Source organism: Lampetra fluviatilis, chromosome 1 (genome assembly GCF_964198595.1).
Source record: "Lampetra fluviatilis chromosome 1, kcLamFluv1.1, whole genome shotgun sequence".
Taxonomy (NCBI): domain Eukaryota; kingdom Metazoa; phylum Chordata; class Hyperoartia; order Petromyzontiformes; family Petromyzontidae; genus Lampetra; species Lampetra fluviatilis.
This window is the reverse complement of record NC_136275.1, coordinates 26665054-26683141: the sequence shown is the minus strand read 5'-3', so window position 1 is coordinate 26683141 and position 18088 is coordinate 26665054. Positions and strand designations below refer to the sequence as shown.

General features: G+C 52.0%; 1 protein-coding gene across 2 annotated transcripts; it reads left to right on the top strand.

The window, feature by feature from the left end:
* Positions 1-4787: 4787 nt before the first annotated feature.
* Positions 4788-17689, top strand: LOC144934432 (uncharacterized). Of its 2 annotated transcripts, none has more exons than XM_078860186.1 (4): positions 4788-5227; positions 13592-14293; positions 14653-14747; positions 15603-17689. In XM_078860186.1, exons 1-4 carry the CDS (start codon positions 4898-4900, stop codon positions 15703-15705), a joined length of 1230 nt encoding a protein of 409 aa, XP_078716312.1. In that variant the 5' UTR covers positions 4788-4897; the 3' UTR covers positions 15706-17689. The 2 variants fall into 2 exon arrangements, 1 of the variants encoding a protein (XP_078716312.1); XR_013637162.1 differs by lacking the exon at positions 4788-5227 and adding an exon at positions 12431-12457.
* The last annotated feature ends 399 nt before the right edge of the window (positions 17690-18088 follow it).

The following is an 18088-nucleotide window of genomic DNA, read 5'->3' as shown; positions in this document are numbered from 1 at the left end:
GGTCAACTCAATCCATCAGACTCAAGGGGTCGATAAAATATTTCGCTTCATAATAGAGTTTTTCTCCTTTTTTCTGGCAACAAAACTGAAACCTTTTTACAAGGATTCATGTCTGCATTAACCACAATACTTGCAGTCAAAATGCAAACAAAAAACGCTCTGATAATATATTGGCAATGTCCTTGAAACTGATTGGTCCACACCAAGGGACGGCTTTCTTTTGAGCCTCGACCCAATTGGTGCTCGACCAGAGGACGCCAAAAGGCGTCCACAGCTCAAAGACAATGCATTATCAAAGTAACGAGAGCTCGGGGTGAGCATCTACATCATTAGACCTCCTTTGCCAGTACCAAAATATAATAATAGGGTTTTCCCCTTTTTTCTGGCAACAAAATTGAGATATGCTTCGCTTGTTTAAACCAGGAAAAGCCTCGCTGAGCCTCAGGACTCCTTTTCAGGAGGGTCCTGCGACGTTCTTGAAGAACCGATGTTGCTGTCATGCCGATTGGGGTCATTTTCAGGAACATTTTTACGCATCGTGATGTGTGACCAATACCAGGAATGCAGGAAAAACCGGACAAAATCCATGCGAAACAGGGGGGAGAAGCACAAACTCCACCCAGAAAGGCGCCCCCAGTCAGGCATCGAACCCAGGCCCTCCGTGCTGTGAGACGCGAGCATTACCGTTGTACCGCCCAGCCATACAATGCAGGCGAGCACCACTGTGCAAACACTTTCCTGTTAACGTGGGTAGACTGCTGCCCGCCATGAGAATGTGGAATCTCCCATCTCAGTGCCACCAACATGGACGCTTTGATGTGGGACTCTGCTGCGTTCGCACCAAGGTCTCATTGTGCTGTCCGGCACGGCAGCAGCGCCATCTGCTGGCCAACGATGGCATTCACAGTCGAGGTTTACTTCAAGTTTTCAAATTTCAAGTTCATTTATTAGGCATAGCCCTGTGAGCCATTCGGCTCTTGAATCGGGTGCAACCGCAACAAACAAAAAACTAAAACATGAACAAGTAAACATCTTAAAGTGACTATGTGCAGAAAGAAAATCCAAGAAAAGACAGCAAAATATTGCAGTAAAAGCACCGTACACCAACACTGTGTGTAAAAATCCCAGTGGGATGCAAGTCAAACAACAACAACAACAACAACCAAAAGACAACTTAGATTAAGGCCATCAGTCTAACTCTGTACTACAACAAACAAACATGGCCAAACCAATATACTTTTCGAAAATCACCAAAAATAAAGCCATAAAAGTCAAACAACAACAACCACAAGACAACTTAAATTAAGGCCATCAGTCTAACTCTGTACTACAACAAACAAACATGGCCAAACCAATACATTTTTCGAAATCACCAAAATAAAGCCATAAAAGCAATGAAACAGTGATCATAGGAACTGTGACCGAATTTTCACAATAAACGACGAAAACAACATGTACTACCAAACTCTGCAGCCATAGCTGGCTGCATGAGTCACTCCACAACAGCAGGAGCATCAGTCGGCAAGTACCCACAGTACTTAGCACTGCGGGGGTCAGGCACACTGAACATCTCAAGAACATGCGTGTTCAGTACAGCTTTGTATGCCTGCGAGACTTGGATAATAAAAAAGAGACTGACAGAGATAAGATATTTGCACTCGAAATGTATTGCTACAGAAGGATACTGCATCTAAGCTGGATCCAACGAGTGACCAACGTAAAAGTTAGACAAATTTAGCACATATGTAGTGACATAGGTCGTCACTACTGTGTCGGCCCGTACGAGAGCTAGGGGCCCCAAGGGGGTGCCTGGGAGGTCACGTGGTGGAGGGACCCGGACCTTCCCAGAGGTGGGGGAAGGGAGGCGTGGCCTGGGAAGGGAGGCGTGGCCTGGGAAGGGAGGCGTGGCCTGGGAAGGGAGGCGTGGCCTGGGAAGGGAGGCGTGGCCTGTGAAGGGAGGCGTGGCCTGGGAAGGGGATATAAGCGGGGTGTGGATGCAGAGCGGGGCTGTTGAACTCCGAAGTGAAGACGACATCATCGGTCCTCAAGTCCCGGGTCGTCGTCCTGGACCAGGCAGCTCGTCGCCTGCCTGGTCCACTCTGTGTCGTGTTCCAGAGTGTTAGTGAGTTGAGGAAGGTGGTCACCACCTCATGTACAGTGTTATATTACTTACCGTTTAACAGGACCCTGCGGGGTGGGCTGGTAGGAACGAATAACCAAAGAATAAAATTATTACACTTGTTTAGCCAGGAAAGCCCCACTGAGTCTAAAGGTTTTTGTAGGGTCCTGCCAAGTGCTTGCAGTAGGGGGCGATGTTGCTACACCTAATCGGACGATACGAAGGGAGAGTTTGAGGCCTTATTCTAGGCTTTAGGCCTAGCTGTAGGCTTTAGGCCGCTGTGAGTCAATTTTTTATTTAAATGTTTTAATTATTTATGTAAAAGCTTTGAATGTAAATGTTTCTATTTAAAAACATCAGGGAATGTAACATTGTTAAACATTAACTCTCTTTCACACACGCGGGGGTATGATACGAAGGGAGAGTTTGAGGCCTAGTTCTAGGCTTTAGGCCTAGCTGTAGGCTTTAGGCCGCCGTGAGTGAATTTTTAATTTAAATGTTTTTATTATTTATGTAAAAGCTTTAAATTTAAATGTTTCTATTTAAAAGCATCAGGGAATGTAACATTGTTAAACATTAACTCCCTTGCACACACGCGGGGGTACGATACGAAGGGAGAGTTTGAGGCGTAGTTCGAGGCTTTAGGCCTAGCTGTAGGCTTTAGGGCGCTGTGAGTTAAATTTTAATGTAAAAGTTTTAATTAAAAGCTATCTCAGGGAATTATAAGGGAATGTTACACTTGTTTAGCCAGGAAAGCCTCATTAATTTAAATGTTTTAATTAAAAGCTATCTGAGGGAATTATAAGGGAATGTTACACTTGTTTAGCCAGGAAAGCGTCACTGAGTCTAAAGGTTTTTGTAGGGTCATGCCAAGTGTTTGCAGTAGGGGGCGATGTTGCTACACGGACGGACGGACGATATAATCTATTGTAGGCTGGTTCACTTCGTTCCTACCAGTAATAGTGTTGCCTCCAAGCTGTGTGTGTGCACCTAATTCGAACCCACTACACATAGAAGAAGATTTGATGATGCAGGCATTGATGAGGAGGAAACTGGCACGATCTGGACAAATATATAGGATGGACAACAACTTGAAAATGAATAGTGTGTTGTTCGGAATAATCCCTCCTGATATGTGTGCAAACCTTGTGGCCAACTACAAGAAACGTCTGACCTCTGTGATTGCCAAAAAAGGTCTTGCCACCAAGTACTAAGTCATGTTTTGCAGAAGGGTCAAATACTTATTTCCCTCATTAAAATGCAAATCAATTTGTAACATTTTTGACATGCGTTTTTCTGGATTTTGTTGTTGTTATTCTGTCTCTCACTGTTCAAATAAAGCTACCATTAAAATTATAGACTGATCATTTATTTGTCAGTGGGCAAACGTACAAAATCAGCAGAGGATCAAATACCTTTTTCCCTCACTGTATACCACCTTGAGGGTCCACTAGTGTAGTGCAATCTATGTAAGCCAGGACGCGCTCTATGCTTGCTATGTGCAGCACGTGCTTGATCTCGCTGCTGTGTGCAGCTGTGCAGGGCACAGTAATTGGCAATTAATTTGTTGAATTGCTCGTACTTGGTGTGTGCTGTGTGGCGCTAGTTGCAGTGGTGTGTATTTGTCCAGTGTGCAAGAGACGTCTCTGTGCGTACAGCGTGCATCTGTGCATTGTGCAGGGTGTCGCTGGGTGCAGGGCCGCCTGCAGACTGCCTGTGTGTGTGTAGTGGTGTACGTGCATTACGTGTAGCCGTGTGTTCGGTGCGCATTTGTGTGCGCAGAGTGGATCTGGTGTGTGTGTGAGTGCAGTGCAAGCTGCGTGTGAACGGCGAATTGCCCGATGATGGTGGATGTAATTACCAGCGAAACGTCACAGTACTAAAAAAATGTAAATGTTGTGGATTCACTCTTCAACACACCGGTGGGCTAAAGTAGTGAACCATTTTGTCTTTTGTCAACGTGACACTTTTTTTTTGCTGATTGGCCGTGTCGGGTGGTGGAGGGTTACGGCACATTTATAAATAACGCGATCTCACCCCAACAACGTTGATTATGAACGGTGTGAATCTGTCTCCAGCCTGCGCATCTGAGTGCAGTGTGAATATGTGGGTGAAGACTGAACCTGTGTGTTAGTGTACAACGTGAATCTGCGTGCAGAGTGAATCTGCGTGCAGAGTGAATCTGCGTGCAGTGCAGAGTGAATCTGCGTGCAGTGTGAATATACGTGCATGCAGTGTGAATCTGCGTGCGGAGTGAATCTGCGTGCGTGCAGAGTGAATCTGCGTGCGTGCAGAGTGAATCTGCGTGCAGTGTGAATATACGTGCATGCAGTGTGAATCTGCGTGCGTGCAGAGTGAATCTGCGTGCGTGCAGAGTGAATCTGCGTGCGTGCAGAGTGAATCTGCGTGCGTGCAGAGTGAATCTGCGTGCGTGCAGAGTGAATCTGCGTCCGTGCAGAGTGAATCTGCGTGCGTGCAGAGTGAATCTGCGTGCGGTGTGAATCTGCGTGCGTGCAGTGTGAATCTACGTGCGGTGTGAATGTGCGTGCGGAGTGAATCTGCGTGCAGAGTGCGAACTTGTGGGTGCAGTGCGCCAGTGGCTGAGCTTGGTGTCGCTGTGCAGCACGTTCCTGGTCTCCTCCTCCCTCTCTCCTCTTTCCTTCCGGGTGACAGACAAACACACACGAGCACACCACCACCCACCATCGCCACCAACACCACCAGCTCATAGCTGGCGCTGGTGGTGCAAGGAGGGGTCGGGCGGACCCGGGTAAAAGGATGCAGGCCAATAGGCCCGGCCACACCACCATCAACACCACCACCGCGACCACCACCGCGACCACCGCCACCACCTTTACCACCAAAACCACCACGAGGAACGGCGGCAGCAGCAGCAGCGACAGCAGCAGCAGCAACGACGAGTTGGGGCCGAACGAGCTCACGGGAGACTGGGAGGCAGCCGAACCCCGGGACCAGCAGGGCCTCAGCTCGGGGTCGAGCCCCAGCAGGTCGACTGACCCCCCTCACGCCGGGGCCCCGGGCGGCGACAGAAGACCGCGGCCGCGCGGCCACGTTCCCCGGCGCTCCACGAGGCCCAGTCGGTACAAGGTGAGGCCCTACCTGGTGGTGTAGGGGGGGGGGGGGTGAGGTGAGGTCCTACCTGGTGGTGTGGGGGGGGGGGGTGAGGTGAGGCCCTACCTGGTGGTGTAGGGGGGGGGGGGGTGAGGTGAGGCCCTACCTGGTGGTGTAGGGGGTGGGGGGTGAGGTGAGGCCCTACCTGGTGGTGTAGGGGGGGGGGGGGTGAGGTAAGGCCCTACCTGGTGGTGTAGGGGGTGGGGGGTGAGGTGAGGCCCTACCTGGTGGTGTAGGGGGTGGGGGGTGAGGTGAGGCCCTACCTGGTGGTGTAGGGGGTGGGGGGTGAGGTGAGGCCCTACCTGGTGGTGTAGGGGGGGGGGTGAGGTGAGGCCCTACCTGGTGGTGTAGGGGGGGGGGTGAGGTGAGGTCCTACCTGGTGGTGTAGGGGGGGGGGTGAGGTGAGGCCCTACCTGGTGGTGTAGGGGGGGGGGGTGAGGCCCTACCTGGTGGTGTAGGGGGTGGGGAGTGAGGTGAGGCCCGTAGGGGGGTGGGGAGTGAGGGTGAGGCCCTACCTGGTGGTGTAGGGGGGGGGGGTGAGGTGAGGCCCCTACCTGGTGGTGTAGGGGGGGGGTGAGGTGAGGCCCTACCTGGTGGTGTAGGGGGGGGGGAGTGAGGTGAGGCCCTACCTGGTGGTGTAGGGGGGGGGGGTGAGGTGAGGTCCTACCTGGTGGTGTAGGGGGGGGGGTGAGGTGAGGCCCTACCTGGTGGTGTAGGGGGGGGGGTGAGGTGAGGCCCTACCTGGTGGTGTAGGGGGTGGGGGGTGAGGTGAGGCCCTACCTGGTGGTGTAGGGGGGGGGGTGAGGTGAGGCCCTACCTGGTGGTGTAGGGGGGTGGGTGAGGTGAGGCCCTACCTGGTGGTGTAGGGGGGGGGGGTGAGGTGAGGCCCTACCTGGTGGTGTAGGGGGTGGGGGGTGAGGTGAGGCCCTACCTGGTGGTGTAGGGGGGGGGGTGAGGTGAGGTCCCTACCTGGTGGTGTAGGGGGGGGGTGAGGTGAGGCCCTACCTGGTGGTGTAGGGGGGGGGGGTGAGGTGAGGCCCTACCTGGTGGTGTAGGGGGGGGGGGGGTGAGGTGAGGTCCTACCTGGTGGTGTGGGGGGTGGGGGGTGAGGTGAGGCCCTACCTGGTGGTGTAGGGGGTGGGGGGTGAGGTGAGGCCCTACCTGGTGGTGTAGGGGGGGGGGGTGAGGTGAGGCCCTACCTGGTGGTGTAGGGGGGGGGGGTGAGGTGAGGCCCTACCTGGTGGTGTGGGGGGGGGGGGTGAGGTGAGGCCCTACCTGGTGGTGTGGGGGGGGGGGTGAGGTGAGGCCCTACCTGGTGGTGTAGGGGGTGGGGGGTGAGGTGAGGCCCTACCTGGTGGTGTAGGGGGTGGGGGGTGAGGTGAGGCCCTACCTGGTGGTGTAGGGGGTGGGGGGTGAGGTGAGGCCCTACCTGGTGGTGTAGGGGGGGGGGTGAGGTGAGGCCCTACCTGGTGGTGTAAGGGGGGGGGGTGAGGTGAGGCCCTACCTGGTGGTGTAGGGGGGGGGGGGGTGAGGTGAGGCCCTACCTGGTGGTGTAGGGGGTGGGGAGTGAGGTGAGGCCCTACCTGGTGGTGTAGGGGGTGGGGAGTGAGGTGAGGCCCTACCTGGTGGTGTAGGGGTGGGGGGTGAGGTGAGGCCCTACCTGGTGGTGTAGGGGGGGGGGTGAGGTGAGGCCCTACCTGGTGGTGTAGGGGGGGGGGTGAGGTGAGGTCCTACCTGGTGGTGTAGGGGGGGGGGTGAGGTGAGGCCCTACCTGGTGGTGTAGGGGGGGGGTGAGGTGAGGCCCTACCTGGTGGTGTAGGGGGTGGGGGGGTGAGGTGAGGCCCTACCTGGTGGTGTAGGGGGGGGGGTGAGGTGAGGCCCTACCTGGTGGTGTAGGGGGTGGGTGAGGTGAGGCCCTACCTGGTGGTGTAGGGGGGGGGGGGTGAGGTGAGGCCCTACCTGGTGGTGTAGGGGGTGGGGGGTGAGGTGAGGCCCTACCTGGTGGTGTAGGGGGGGGGGGGTGAGGTGAGGTCCTACCTGGTGGTGTGGGGGGGTGAGGTGAGGCCCTACCTGGTGGTGTAGGGGGGGGGGGTGAGGTGAGGCCCTACCTGGTGGTGTAGGGAGGGGGGGGTGAGGTGAGGTCCTACCTGGTGGTGTGGGGGGTGGGGGGTGAGGTGAGGCCCTACCTGGTGGTGTAGGGGGTGGGGGGTGAGGTGAGGCCCTACCTGGTGGTGTAGGGGGGGGGGGTGAGGTGAGGCCCTATCTGGTGGTGTAGGGGGGGGGTGAGGTGAGGCCCTACCTGGTGGTGTGGGGGGGGGTGAGGTGAGGCCCTACCTGGTGGTGTGGGGGGGGGGGGTGAGGTGAGGCCCTACCTGGTGGTGTAGGGGGGGGGGTGAGGTGAGGCCCTACCTGGTGGTGTAGGGGGTGGGGGGGGAGGTGAGGCCCTACCTGGTGGTGTGGGGGGGGGGGTGAGGTGAGGCCCTACCTGGTGGTGTAGGGGGTGGGGGGTGAGGTGAGGCCCTACCTGGTGGTGTGGGGGGGGGGTGAGGTGAGGCCCTACCTGGTGGTGTAGGGGGGGGTGGGTGAGGTGAGGCCCTACCTGGTGGTGTAGGGGGGGGGGTGAGGTGAGGCCCTACCTGGTGGTGTAGGGGGTGGGGGGTGAGGTGAGGCCCTACCTGGTGGTGTAGGGGGGGGGGGTGAGGTGAGGTCCTACCTTTGTGGTGTGGGGGGTGAGGTGAGGCCCTACCTGGTGGTGTAGGGGGGGGGTGAGGTGAGGCCCTACCTGGTGGTGTAGGGGGGGGGGGGGTGAGGTGAGGTCCTACCTGGTGGTGTGGGGGGTGGGGGGTGAGGTGAGGCCCTACCTGGTGGTGTAGGGGGTGGGGGGGTGAGGTGAGGCCCTACCTGGTGGTGTAGGGGGGGGGTGAGGTGAGGCCCTACCTGGTGGTGTAGGGGGGGGGGGTGAGGTGAGGCCCTACCTGGTGGTGTGGGGGGGGGGTGAGGTGAGGCCCTACCTGGTGGTGTGGGGGGGGGGTGATGTGAGGCCCTACCTGGTGGTGTAGGGGGGGGGGGGTGAGGCCACGGGGGCTCTAAGGATACAACAAACAACAGCGCGCTGCTAAGATGATGCGACGGGGGGTGGTGGGCAGGGGAGAGAGAGAATGGGGTTTGGATGGGTGAATGATGAAGGGGGGTTGAGTGTGGTGAGCGGGTAATGTGGGTGCCTGGGGGGTGTGTGTTGTTCACAAGGGGGTGAGTGGGAAGACAGAGAGAGAGAAGTGGGGGGCCAGCCCCCCATTGTGAGTGTTTGTCGAAGGGACTGGAGCAGTGACTGTGTGTGTGTGTGATGTTGGTCGTGGTTATAATTCTCGGCGTCAGCACTCCCCACAGCGCTGTTTTATCGTAACACGACGACACAATACCAATTACAATAATCGCCCAGCATTGGATACGACTGATGATGATGTTGATGATGATGGTGGCGATGATATAATTTAAACTATACACGTGATACACACACACATACACCGAGCAGTGTTTCGTTATTGCAATATACGACATCCATTAAAATGCACTGTACGCAATGTACACAAACACAAAGATCCCCCGTGTCGCCTTTTAACAGACCTCAGAGGCAAGTGCCTCTACGCCACACACATCACCCACACGAAGTGGATGATTTGTGTGGAGAGAAGCACCCCCCCCCCCCACAACGCTCTCTCCTTGCCACGGCCGCCTTTGTCTCCCCAAGTGCTGATGGTTTAATACACACTTCACCGGGGTGCAGTGCTCGTTTTAAGGCCGAGTCGACCTAATGCGAGGCTCGGGACCGCTTCGGGTATGCCGCCGGAGAGCCGGACGTACAACACGTGTACAGATATAAATAAATAAATAAAGCCCACCCCCCCTCCCGGCCTTGTGAAAGAGGAAGAAGAAGGGGAAAGTCAGAGCCATTCGGGGTGGCGTGGTTGGCACGTGCGCACACACACACATATACATACACACACACAGATACACACACACAGACAGACACAGACACACACATAGACACACAGACACACACACAGACACACACACACATATATACAGACACACACACACAGACACACACACAGAGACACACACACAGACACGCACAGACACACACATAGACACACAGACACACACACAGACACACACACATATATACATACACACACAGACACACACAGATACACACACACAGACACACACAGACACACACATAGACACACAGACACACACACAGACACACACACAGACACACACACACATATATACATACACACAGACAGACACACACACAGACACACAGATACACAGACACACACACATACACACACACAGACACACACAGACACACAGACACACAGATACACAGACACACACACATACACACACACAGACACACACACACAGACACACACACAGACACACACATAGACACACAGACACACACATACACACAGACACACATACACAGACACACACACAGTCACACACACAGACACACACACAGTCACACACAACAACAACAACAACCGCCATTCGCCACTAAGTGGCGGTGACGTCACCACGACGCTTGTGCCAGGCCATGTGCACCCTGAGGCCACGTGAAGTGTCGAACGCCCGCTGGCAGGAGGTCACGGGGCAGACCCAGGTGCCACGGGTCGACTGACCGAGATGACCGAGACGACTGGCTGATGCACCACCTGTGCCCCCTACTGTGCCAACTTGCTGTACTTTAGCCACCCGGCGCTCCGCTCGTTGTTGTGAGCGTCGCTCCTCCGCCCTCCGTTGTTGTTGGAGGGCGACTGCCTCCAACTGCCCAGTAGCGTCCTTCACGAGCCTCCTCCACTGAGGCCGATCTTGACACCGCTGGTACCAGTCATCGGCAAGTCCACTCAGCTCCACGTCCTCCTGTACCACATCACTCCATCTCTTCTCTAGCCCGTGCCGCGCCCGTTTAGCCCCCTCGATCCGGCCGAACAAAAGCTGTTTAGGCATGCGGTGGCTGGGCATGCGGGCTACATGACCCAGCCAACGCAGCCTTGCCTGCCGGAGGAGCTCACTGATGGGACTTTGCCCAGATCTTTCAAGGACTTGTGAGCTCCTCACACAATCCAGCCTGGTTAAACCCAGGATGGATCGTAGGCAGGCCAGCCTAAATGTTTCCAACCGGCAAAGATGCTCCACTAGGGGGGTCCACGTTTCGCAAGCGTAGAGAAGGGAGGGAATGACCGTGGCCGAGAAGACTTGAAGCTTCGTGCGGAGCGACAGACCAGGTAGCTTCCACACAGCGTTACGCAACCGATGAAAAGATATTGCCGCTCGACTGATTCGGAGTGAGACCTCTGCTGATAAACTGGAGCCGGTCATAAGCACACTGCCCAGGTATGGGAAACTCTCCACTCTCTCCACAACTGCCCCATCACCGATTGGGAGTTGTGGGGGTGGAGTGCCCGATGGTACAAAATACCCAGGCAGGTGCTTAGTTTTGGTGGGGCAGATGGTAAGGCCCCACCTCTTAGTGGCACGCTCCAGTCTCAGCAGCAGCGTCTCAAACTCCTCCTCTGAATGAGCAGCTATTACCAAATCATCGGCATACATAACGTGGTTGACCAATAGGGAGCTATCCCTTGATCGCACCCGGGCATCGATCAGCCTCCCATTATATCTGTACCAAATGGAAATTCCCCCGGTACAGCTATTGAAGGCTTCACGAATTACGCGGTCAAAATAGATGTTAAATAATGTGGGAGCCAGAGGACATCCCTGCCGCACCCCAAGGTGTACAGGAAAAGGCTCTGACTCCCGGCCACGTAGTTTTACCCAGGCTCGCTCACCATCATGAAGGTCCTTAATGATCGTGAGCAGAGGGTCAGGGACTCCGAAAGCACGAAGAACAACCCAGAGCCCAGGCCTACTGATGGTATCATAGGCCTTGACCAGGTCAATAAAGCAGAGATGTAGGTCTTGTTGGAATTCCCTAAACCTCTGCTGTAGCAGACGGACACACAGACACACACACACACTCGCCCAGTTGATATGCGGCACGTACACGTGTTTACCTTGTGTGTGTGTGTTACCGGTGCGTACCTGTGTGTGTGTCTGTGTGTATGTCTGTGTGTGTGTTTGTGTGTGTGTGTCTGTGTGTGGGGAGCGGTGCGTGCGCTGCGCTACGATCCCGGCAACCCGGGTTCGATTCCCGCTCACGGCCAACACCCAGTGACGATTATCTGAACCGGTCCTGGGCCTCCCCTAGGTCGACTCGGCCTCAAATGAGTACCTGGTGCGGTGTGTAAAAACATCGCTACTAGAGAGACAAAGGCGGTCGGGCGTGGTGTTGGCCACCCACCCCCTCGTGTGCCGTGCCGGCCTTCATAGGTTCTCGCTTCCAGCACTTGCCCCTACAGTCTGTTAAGGCTATACGGGGGATCTTTGTCTTATATCTTTGTGTTACCGGTGCGTACCTGTGTGTACCTGTGTGTGTTACCGGTGCGTACCTGTGTGTGTTACCGGTGCGCATACCGGTGGGGACCGGTGGGGAGCGGTGGTGTAGTGGTTAGCGCGCTGCGCTGCGCTACGAACCCGGCCACTCGAGTTCGATTCCCGCTCACGGCCAACACCGGTGACGATTATTTGAACCGGCCCTGGGTCTCTCCTCTAAGGTCGACTCAGCCTCAAATGAGTACCATGCGCGGTGTGTAAACATCGCTACTGGGGGAGACAAAGGCGGCCGGGCGTGGTGCTGGCCACCTGCCCTCTCGTGTGCCGTGCCGGCCTTTCCGTGTAAGGCTATACGGGCGATCTTTTATGTTTGCCCTGTGACATTGTAGCTGACACCACCGCTCACTCAACAACAACAGCAATCCGCCACGAAGTGTGCGGGGACATCACCACGGCGCTCGTGCCAGGCTAGGTGCTGCACCTTGAGGCCATCACGTGACGTTTGGAAGGCTCGTTGGTGCCGGGCAGGAGCTAGCGAGGTCACGGCACAGACCCCCCCCCCCCCCCCCAGGTGTTATGGGTTGACTGCCCAAGGTGATAGCTGCTCCACCTGTGCACACACACACACATCCCCTGTGTGTTTGTGTGTGTGCGTGCATTTCGTGGCATACTGCAGAGGTTACAAGTAAGATATGGGCTTCAAGGGGGACGTCGGTACAGCAAGTAGGCTGCTGAACTGTAGTAAGTACCGTGTGTCTGGTTCTGTATGCGCCGACGTTTATGTGCCCCGCTTCGACCAACTCGCGTTGACCAGCGTGGTGAAGTACGGCTAGAAATAACCTCCGCGAATTGCGCGGCGTAGGGGAGGCTCTCATTCAGAAGTGTATTGACACTAATGCTGCACATGTATGTAACCCAACATGTGCGAGTGTTTAGAATCGATATTTCTTCATCTCGTAACATGACGCCGATAGCCCAGTTGGAATAGAATTGGAGAACCGACAAAAAATGTAAGAAATGTTTGTTTAATATTTTTTTTGTATCACTGCGCTCACCTATATAGCCTTCTGGGATTCATGCAATGGGCCCGGCAAACACCACCACGCTGCTCGGCTTCCACCACACACACAGCTCGTCAGCAACCTCACCGTCACCACCACCACCACCACTTGCCTGGCTTCCACTACGCTTTCCTCCACACACACAGCTCAGCAGCAAGCCCACACACCACCACACTGTGTGCCTTGCTTCCGCTATGCACAGCTCATCATCAACTCTATCATCGCCACCACATTGCCTGGCTTCCATCTTCCACGGAAACAATGGCTAGCACTTAACCGGATCCGCACAAGCCGCAGGAGATGCGGATACCTATGCACAAGTGGAAAATAGTTTCATGTCCTTCTCCCACACCTCCGATTTGCACAGTTGGTTTCATACGGTGTGAAACAAGTTCAACATACATAACATACGTACAAACCTAAGAGATTGCGATTGTGAGAACTTCGTATTTCCCCGAATATAAACGTGAAGCTGGTGTATCTGCAATTCACCAACTCTCGTACAAAGAAATTGAATGGCAGAACTGAATATCTGACGTTTGCCTTTCATTGGCCATTCAAAATCATCATATTATTATTGTTTTTCTCGTTCGTTTTTCGAGCATGACCGTTTCCTTCACCCATATCTCCCTGCGGCGGCCTTGCCACTTCTCCCTGTCCACCGCTGAGTCGATCAACTGAGGTAGCATGTGTTACAATTCTGTATTATGATGCGTTATGGACATTTTAACAAGCATGCACAGTATTGCTTAATTTGGCTGCTATGTGACCACTGATGGTAATGTCTGCATGTGCATGCCTCTTTTTGTTCCAGTATTCCTTGTCAGAGATCGACTGGAGCGATGGCAGTTCAGATGAGATGTACGAGGGCGATGGAATAATGGAGCAGGTCAACGATCAGCCTGCAGATGAGGGCACTCCCGTTCAAATATTTGGCTTGGCAGAGAGAGAGGATGATGATGACGATGACGACGATGACGATAACTTGCCCATCACAGAAGATTCGGAAGATTATGGGTGTCACTCACTTCTGGATGAACAATTCAAGCAAGAGGAGGATTCATCATGTTGGGATTTAGAGCAGGATTTGGAAGATCTTAGGCCCAGCGAGGAAGATATTCAGAAGGAGGAGGAACTGCCGGCGGGAGACAATCTCACCGACAGTTGGTCTTCACAAAAAAGCGAGGAGACGTTCGAATCCTCGCCTCCTGACAAAGACGCGGGGGACTGCCCACCGTCCGCCAGCCAGCAGGAAAACAGTGCCGTGGCGTCAGGCGATCAAGGGGATTCGTTCGCGAGCGCGCGCGTGGACTCGAAGGCGCTTGACGTGGAGGTGAAACGTGAAGCGTGCGATTTCAAGCCCAGGGAGGACACGCAGTGTGGAGTTCGGCCCAGCACGGAGGCCCTGGCACGCTCCGTAGGGATGCCCCTTAAAATGCCAAAAAGGAAAAGGGGACGTCCTCCGAAAGCTCTGACCACGAGAACGGAGTGGCAGATGTACAGGAGGGCTGTGGAGGTATGTGTGTGTGTACATGAATTATATATATGTGTGTATTTTTTTTTTCGTTAGCTTTTAAAACCTAGCCGTCGAAAATATTCGGCTTAATTTGCGTTTCGTTTGAGTCGAGTTTCTGCATTTCTGATGTATTGTGAAATTGTTTCGCTGTGCTATGTTTTGTATTGAGTTATTTTACCTGTTTATTTTCCTTTGATTTGTTTTCAGTTGCTGTGATTTACTTTCAAGCTCATTGGACTTCCACGTAGTTATAAAGGATTTATTTTTAACAATCGTATGATGTTATTTTCATCGTTGAAATTACATGGGTAATTTTTGCAACAATTTGAGGATGTGATAACACGAGTGTTTTTTTTCAGGGAAAGATGGTGCATGGATTTAATCGTGGATTGGAGGCAGAAAAAATCTGTGGCATCACCAAGAGGACGGGCGAGTTGATGTTTCTGATGAAATGGTGAGTTCATTTTGCAAGAGTATTATACGGTAATACCCCAATTTCTGCCCTCCCGTTTTACGTACTTTCACTGTAACGTACTCAACTTATTGATACCCAATCGCGTTTTACGTCCCGCGGTGCCTCGCTGTGACGTACTCGAGATTTACGAACTACCACTGAGACACACATTTTGTACGTTTCACAGAGACATTCATGCCCCAGATGGTACCCAAGTGTTCGCATCCCAGACTGGCAATATTCTCTTTCAACTGTACTCTGTTAATATTTTTGTCCCACATTTTAAGGGCGACTATTTTTATACAAGTGTAAACAATTTGTATACGATAGACTAATAATACATACAGTATAATATACAAGTTAATATATCTGAGATTGCAATGGGTTACTGAGCATTCTCTGTTTAGGGTGGTCTTGGGTTCAATCCTGACCCTGGCGCTTGTATATTTGGAGTTTGCATGTTCTCCCTGTTGTCATGTGCTTTTTTTTTCCGGGTCCTCCGGTTTTTCCTACCACATTTAGAATCAACACGTGCTTAGAGTTATTTAGCTGCTATAAATTTCCACGCAAGTCACTTGACTAAGCTATCATTTGTGGCTAGGTCGCTCCTGAAAAAGAACTACACAGCTCAGTGGGCCTTACCTGTTGAGATAAAAAGTTTAGTTTAGGTACTGTACCACGTTAAGATCCAACATCCCATCTCTTTGCTTCGATTTAAGTACTTGATCATTTACATTGAGATTTTTAGCAACGCATCCTGGGCGTAAACTGGGCTAGCCATTAACCGTACTGGCTAATATCTACTGTGTCAACATGACAGTAAACGTGTTTTTTTGCTTTTACATCTCATTTCAGGAAGGGCTGTGCTGAAGCAGACTTGGTGCTGGCAAGAGAAGCTAACTTGAAATGTCCTCAAGTGGTGATTGCGTTCTATGAAAAGAGGCTAACACTTAGATGAATAAAACATTTAGTAAATTTAGTAATTGCACCAATTGGGTTGCCGATACACTTTTCTGCATTTTTTTATTTTCACATCCAATGAATGAGTACGTTGATTCAAAATAACTTGACATAAACCCATCGCAGGTGTTCTGTCAAAATGCATGTGGCTCTCCTTACCCCGGTATTTGCTTGACACGAATAGTGTCAGTGTAACGATTTTAACCCCTCTCGATGGGTTTTGTCCCAACTCGGGGTCACAATTCACTCATTAAGAAATATTTTCATTTTTCTCTAATCATTGTGATCAATATCGTCTGCACAGACAACAACAATGCTCGAATCGGAAATTATTGAATGCTAATGCATCGGCTTTCGATTCCGTACATTGCGATATGGAATCATCTGAATCGGTCCGTTGTAATAAGCTCTCTAAAAAACGCGCGTGAAGTTTCTTCACTCGTAAGGAGACTGTAGTCGGTTGAAATGTACATGTGTCGTGGGTACAAACTAGAAGGGAGACTTCTCTTTAGAGGCAACACGTTTATTTTACAAGTAACAATACAGAACACGAAGGGGTACGGCCCCTTCCACCCGCTACACTAGGGAGGTACGTCCTCACTGGCGTGCCCTACACACACACACACTCGGGACCAATCTCTATAGAGCCCTCCGCTATCGGGGTCTACGGAGGCTACATTGACCCGACCCAGCCAAGGCCCTCTGCTCCGGCTCCTAGGTCATCAGGGCAGCTTCTTGATCTTCGAGTGGACGACAACTGCCGGTTCCGTTCAGGGGTCCGGCTTTTATACCCAGTTCCTGGCTCACTCCACCCCTAGCCGCCACTCCATTCTGGAACCGTCTAGAGGGGCTTGGAGTGTGACGTTATCCCCCAGCCCCCCTCTTGGGGGTCTGAGGTCTGCACCTCTGGTCACGAGCTACCCTGGGGGTTACCTTGGCCCAACGGGCCGACTCCTCTCCATCAGCCTCCCTTCCGCCCCCTGTTGACCCGGAGCCGTTACACTTGTAGTAATCAGACAGTATAACACTAAAGTGTGTCTAAATCTGTAATTCGAATGGTCTTCTACAACTTTAGACAAAAGGTTGGGGAAACTATTTTCGGCAATTGCATGAATATTTAAAACGCGCGCACACACAGGAACATAGTGCTACACTATCGATCGTTACACTGTATTCTTCCGCACGGCGCAAAGTTACTCGCCTGAAAGTTTGAACGAAACTATGGACCGGGATTGGAACAGAACCGCAACTGTGAGCAAATGCTGGTAAATACTGGAAGTACATACTGTGCATATCAACATTTTTTACATAATAGTCTTACAAGCCGGAATTACCTTTTGTCAATTCGACCGCATGCCGAGACAGAGCATTGTAGATTAAAATACCGCAGAGACAGAAGCAGCATCGTCTAAATGTCAACGTCTCACACTGATTTGTCGTTATTTAATTAACAATCTTCAAGACCTTCAATTTTTTTTGTTCTCAAGAATCCTATTATGAAGGCTAACCAAGCAAGTGTGCTTCCTTGAGTTATCAGAGATGTAATCATGAATTTTTCATTCCTCCCCAGTCGAATTCCGTTCAATCCAAGCATCTATTAACCATTTCGTAAATAGTTGCTAAATACTGTGTACCACATTATATTTGCGGTTTAGTGATGTGCATATTTGCTGTTCAATTTCATTGACTTGGTTTGTCAGATAGGATCCCATTTCATTGATATTGTGATGTATATTTACGAGGTATTCGTATTTTAAAACTTCATTTGTAAAAAAGAAAGAAACCGCTAAATGTAATGGTTGGCACAACGATGGAAGGGCTTTCGTGAACGTTTGGTTTGTTGTGATTTGTGCAAAATAAGATGCGTGAATTTTTAACATGTTCTGTATTATTTATTGGATTTTAGAACAAGCTGAAAGGATGTGTACTACAATCATTGTCACTTTTTGTACATTTGTTTTTAATACATGTTTTAAAAAGTTGTACACGACCCACTGAGTGTTTTCATTCCGCACAATTATATTTCCATGTGTACATATTACATGTTTATATATACTGACGTTTTATATCCTGTATATATTTTTTATAAATCATTTAATGACTGCATGGGCCAGTGATGAGCAATCCCAAATTTAAAAAAATGCACAATGTTAATCATGAACACCACCTTTTACAGCAGAAAATAACAATACGCTAGGGTTTTGGGCGATTCAATCTTCAGAGCAGAGAACAGGGACTAACATACTTCTACAGAACAGTGATACCTCGGTTCACGAACTTAATTCGTGAACTGACTCTGGTCGCGAACCGAATTGGTCGTGAACCGAGGCACATTTTCCCATAGGGTTCAATGTAAATCTGGTTAATCCGTTCTGACCTTT

What these genes read in the sequence shown, in the direction of transcription:
- LOC144934432 (XM_078860186.1), top strand. Translation starts at nt 4,898, where the DNA reads ATGCAGGCCAATAGGCCCGGCCACACCACCATCAACACCACCACCGCG. An exon ending in CGAGGCCCAGTCGGTACAAG is followed by an intron (nt 5,228 to 13,591) that starts GTGAGGCCCTAC and finishes TTTTTGTTCCAG; the next exon opens with TATTCCTTGTCAGAGATCGA. An exon ending in TTGATGTTTCTGATGAAATG is followed by an intron (nt 14,748 to 15,602) that starts GTGAGTTCATTT and finishes ATCTCATTTCAG; the next exon opens with GAAGGGCTGTGCTGAAGCAG.